The sequence below is a fragment of the Gossypium arboreum genome, chromosome 6 (genome assembly GCF_025698485.1).
Source record: "Gossypium arboreum isolate Shixiya-1 chromosome 6, ASM2569848v2, whole genome shotgun sequence".
Lineage (NCBI taxonomy): Eukaryota > Viridiplantae > Streptophyta > Magnoliopsida > Malvales > Malvaceae > Gossypium > Gossypium arboreum.
This window is the reverse complement of record NC_069075.1, coordinates 37,996,007-38,001,149: the sequence shown is the minus strand read 5'-3', so window position 1 is coordinate 38,001,149 and position 5,143 is coordinate 37,996,007. Positions and strand designations below refer to the sequence as shown.

The window sequence follows — 5,143 nt, the reverse complement described above, 5'->3', positions numbered from 1 at the left end:
TTCATCAATTTAATCCAAAAACACATAAATGGGTAAATTACTATTTTACCCCTGACATTTACAATTTTTACAATTTAGTTCCTATTGCACAAAACACAAAATAACAAAATTTCCCTATACTCATGTTAGGTCAAATTTTACCCATTACCATACAAGTCCATATATTTCATTTATTTCATATTTTAGTCCCTCAAATTATTATTTTTGCAATTTAGTCCTAATTACTCAAAATCATCAAAAACTCCAATACAAAATATGTTAATCTAAAACATATCTTCCATATTTCATCATCAAACAACAAAAATCACAAGCTATCAACAATGACAGAACTCAAAATATTCATCAAAATAAAAAATTAAAGCATAGGTTTTGAAGATTACTAAGCAACGATTTCAAAAACATAAAAACTATCAAAAACCGATTGAGCTTGAATATAGGCTGAACCCTAGCTTAGTTTCTTTTTTTTTATTTTTTTTATATTCGGCAAGAACAATGAAGAAATAAAGTATATGTTGTCTTTATTTTATGTTTTATTATGTATATTATAACTTAAGTTTAATTTACCTATTTAACCTTAATGATTTAATGTAAAAACTTTATAATATAAGCCTTATACCATCCAACTATATTAAAAAAGGCATAATTACAATTTTAAGGCTTCAATTTAGAAAGCCACTAACAAGTTAGCCCCTTTTAGAAATAACCACTGAATTTTCATTTTACGCGATTAAGTCCTTTTATTTAATCAGACACTCAAACGACAAAATTAAATCACGAAAATTTCACAGATATAAATTCGCACAAAATAAACACAGAAAATAATTTTAAAATATTTTTTTGACTTGGATTCATGATCTCGAAATCAGCGTTCCGATTAGGGTCTAAATCGAGTTGTTACAAGTGAAGTGTCGCCTCACAGAACACTTCCTCTACATATACAAATCCCACCCAATATATAGATACAAAATACAGATATATAGATTAACAGAGTTAAGATGTCTTTGCATGCTCATATACAGATAACATACATGTTATTATGAACCAGTCAGATCATACATTTCAACTTCTAAATGCTCAAATCAGTCTATCAGAATAATAGGTATCATGCATTAGGGTTTGTTTTGCCTTTACTGACCTTACGGAAGATGCACAGTTGATCGAAACGTCATATGTGACCCTAGGGAAAATTTTAGAATTATGCTTGTAGGCCCCCACACCCAAATTGGCCTTACCCGTGTGTCCCACATGCCCAAATTAGCCTTGCCTGTGTGGCCCAACATGCCCTTATGGCATGCCCGTGTGGGCCCACACGCCTAAATTGGCCTAGCCCGTGCGACCCACATGGCCACACACTCACCTGTCACACGGTCGTGTGTTGCATACTGCCAGGCAAACACCCTTCCGGTGTCGATAGGCCCTTTTTTCGGCTTTCGTTGATCCTCGTTTTATCGTGTTTTCATTACACTCCTGGTTCATTTTTGCTGCTACAGCAATCCCGAGACCTTCAGAACCTATGATTCGATTAAGGATACTAAGTCAATAACTGAAACGATTTATAAAACTAAAATCCAAAATTCAACGAAGTGCTTACCTTTGAAGGCTTCCCAAACTTAATTCGTCGTAGAATCGAATGTTTCCAACCCCTCTCCTAAACAATCAACCAATTCCAACGTTTAAAACCAACATTCATTAAGATTGCAAACTAATTCCTATAACAGAAAATATATAAAACGCAAAGTAAAGAGTAAAAATGCTACTTACGAAATGCTTTGACAGTAGAACAAATAATCTCAAGCACCCGTATGATGAAGCAAAATCAATGGACTAACAAAACCGTGATTTAACCAAAAGAAAGAGAGAGAAGGGAAAAAGAAGAAGACAATATGAGAGATGAGGAAAAGTAGAACGTGAAATTGGGTAAGGAAATTTTGGAAAGAGAAAGTAAAATTAATTAAAAAATAAAATACAATCCCCTAAATTAAGCCATGATCTTTCATTCAAACCAACTCCAACTACCCACTCATTCATCCACTATCACAAACTTTCAATTCTATCCAACCTCTACTACATAACTGGCATACGTGCCCAGAAACAAAAAGATAACATCCTTCGCTCACACAAAGGTTCGAACACGAGACCTTAAGGCAAGCTAACAGCTTACCACTTGAACTAGTAGACTCATTCTGATATAATTTGACTAACAATAGAATATAAGCCAAACCGTCAAGGGATAAGCTAGGATTAAAAATAGTAAAAATTTCCAAATGTGGGACTCGAACTCCAGACCTCAAACACACAAACCCAAAACACTTAATCACTAAAGAAGATATATGTTTATGACAGAATTCATAGAAACAAAATTAAATTAGTTAAGGAGTTATAACTCTACCCCTTAAAAGAAATTTCGACTTCGAAATTTACTTGATTCGAACAGATGAGGACACTGCTGACGCATTACATCCTCCGGTTCCTACGTGGCTTCCTCAGTGCCATGATTCTTCCACAGAACCTTAACTAATGGAATCGACTTCCTCCTTAGAATCTTTATGTCTCAATCTAAAATCTGAACCGGTTCCTCCTCAAATGTTAAATCCAGTCTAACCTCGAACTCCTTAACCAAAACAACATAAGATGGGTCAGACCAATACTGTCTCAGCATAGAGACATGAAATACATCATAGATACGGTCTAACTCCAGAGGTAGCTCTAATTAATAAGAAATCAGTCCCACACACTTCAAAATCCGATACAGCCTAACAATCCTAGGGCTCAACTTGCCCTTACGTTTGAACCGCAGAACTTTCTTCCAAGGGGATACCTTAAGAAAGACAAAGTCACCCATAGAGTACTCGATATCCCTCATTTTCATATCTTCATAAGACTTCTGTCTATCAAAACTTGCCCTAAGAAGATCCCAAATTAATCTGACTTTGTCTTCAGTCTCAGAAACTAACTCAGGACCCAAAACTCGTCGTTTACCTAACTCAGTCCAACACAGTGGAGTACGACACTTATGACCATACAGAGCCACACAAGGTTTTAAACCACAAGAGCCATCATTAGTGATGAAGGGTCCCATTTTGTGAACAAGTGGTTGAAATGGGTACTCAACAAGCATGGATTGAAGCACAGGGTTGCCACAGATTACCACCAGGAGACAAATGGGCAAGCTGAACTAGCAAACAAAGAGATCAAAGGCATACTCGAGAAGGTAGTTTTCTTGAACCGACGAGATTGGTCCAAAAGACTGGATGATGCTTTATGGGCCTACAGGACAGCATACAAGACACCTTTAGGGATGTCACCCTATAGGTTGGTCTTTGGGAAAGTATGTTATCTACCCTTGGAGTTAGAACACAAAGCTTACTGGGCTCTCTAACAACTTAACTTGGATCTTAAGCTTTCTAAATAGAAATGAATGTTTCAACTCAACAAGTTAGAAGAATTCTGAAAGTTTTCATACGAGAATGCCAAATTACTCAAGGAAAGACTTAAGAGATAGAATGACAAGCACATTCGAGTTTGAGAATTTGAAGCAGGTCAGCAAGTCTTGTTATTCAATTCTAGATTAAGGTTCTTTCTAGGTAAGTTAAAATCATGTTGGTCCGGTTCATTTACGGTTCACCAAGTTTATCTATATGGAGTTTTCGAACTTCAAAGTAAGGGAGGTAATTTTTGAGTCAATGTTTAGCACTTAAAACATTACTAGGGGATAAAATTAAACGGGATCAAATCTTGTTCATTTTGTCATATATTTAATTTTTCTTGTTTTTATTTTTTAAATAAATGATTTAGGGTATATTTTCGGGATTAATATGTTTTAATAAATTCTGCCTAGGAGATTGGAACTTAAGCGGGACCGCTTGTAACCCCTCTAATCTTTCCTGGGAATTGATTTTAACATAATATTCTGAGAAATTATTCCCTAAATGGAAAAATAAATTTTTAGTTTTTAAATTGCATTCAAATCCCTCCACTATTTATACATTTCTAGATTTGCCCCTACCTTAAAATAGCAAGTTTGAAACCTTCAAACTTGCCACATGTGTGCCCGGCCATGGGGGGACTCTATGGCTACTGATTTTTGCTAATTTTAGCAGCCATCTATACCTATAAATACCCCTTTTGCTTCTCACTTCAAGCATATCTCAACCTTTTTCATCTCTTCACTTTTCTCTCATTTTCTCTCTTCATTCCCTTCCATTGTTCTTCATTTTCTTCCCCTATTCCCTTCCCGATTTCTCCTCTTGAGAAAGATTCAATCAACCACCATTTGGAGCAGTGTTGAAGTGTTCGTAGAAGCCTCAGTTCGACAAGAACAAGCAGAAAAGTAAGAGTGGAGAAAACTAGTCAACCCACGGAGAAAACAACGGATTTTATTCTTGTTCCCTATCCTTTTAATTTTGTTGTTGTTATGATGAACATGTCTATGAATATTTGCGATGTTGAATTGGTTAATTTAATTAATATGGCTTAAATTTAATTTGTGTTAGTTGATTGCATTTTGTCTACTTAATTTATTAAAATTATGTTTGTGTTGTTATAGGCCTCGGTAAGATGTTTGATTAAGTAAAAACATGACTAAGTTATTATTGCATTACAATTGTAAGGTAACTAATGAATTAATTATTTAAACAAATTGAAATTGTAATTAATTGACACGATACTTGATCAGTGCATGTTTAATCATATAAGGTAACTGAGGGTTAAATTAGCAATAGTATCTAACGATACATTAGCCTTGCATAACTTGCAAGATTATTGTGATTAAACTATTTCAAGGTAGAAATACATTGTTACCTTATGTAATCTTTTATATGCTCATGAGATTGAATTAATTGTTTGAATTGGCATAAAGATATGTATAAGAGATTATTTTAATTTCATAAGTATGTATGTGCATTAACACATTTGCTTATTAAAACTTGTTTAATCGGTTGAATTGATGTAAAGATATAGTCAAGAGATAAATGGATTTTGGTAGGTAAGTATGTTCATAAATTAGCAAATTATTGAGCTGCCGTGAATTTATTTGTAACAACATGAACATGAGTTTAATAATTCTAAGTTAAGAAATGTAATTAATCTAACACAATTATGTCATCTTGATTAGAATCATCTTTTGAAATCGTGCATTCAAACT

At 34.2% G+C, this 5,143-nt stretch overlaps 1 protein-coding gene across 1 annotated transcript; it reads right to left on the bottom strand.

Annotated features, from left to right (window-relative positions):
• Positions 1–2,551: 2,551 nt before the first annotated feature.
• Positions 2,552–3,079, bottom strand: LOC108465575 (uncharacterized). The gene is made up of 2 exons (XM_017765932.1): positions 2,759–3,079; positions 2,552–2,647 (listed from the first exon to the last, which is right to left on the bottom strand). Exons 1-2 carry the CDS (start codon positions 3,077–3,079, stop codon positions 2,552–2,554), a joined length of 417 nt encoding a protein of 138 aa, XP_017621421.1.
• Positions 3,080–5,143: the final 2,064 nt, after the last annotated feature.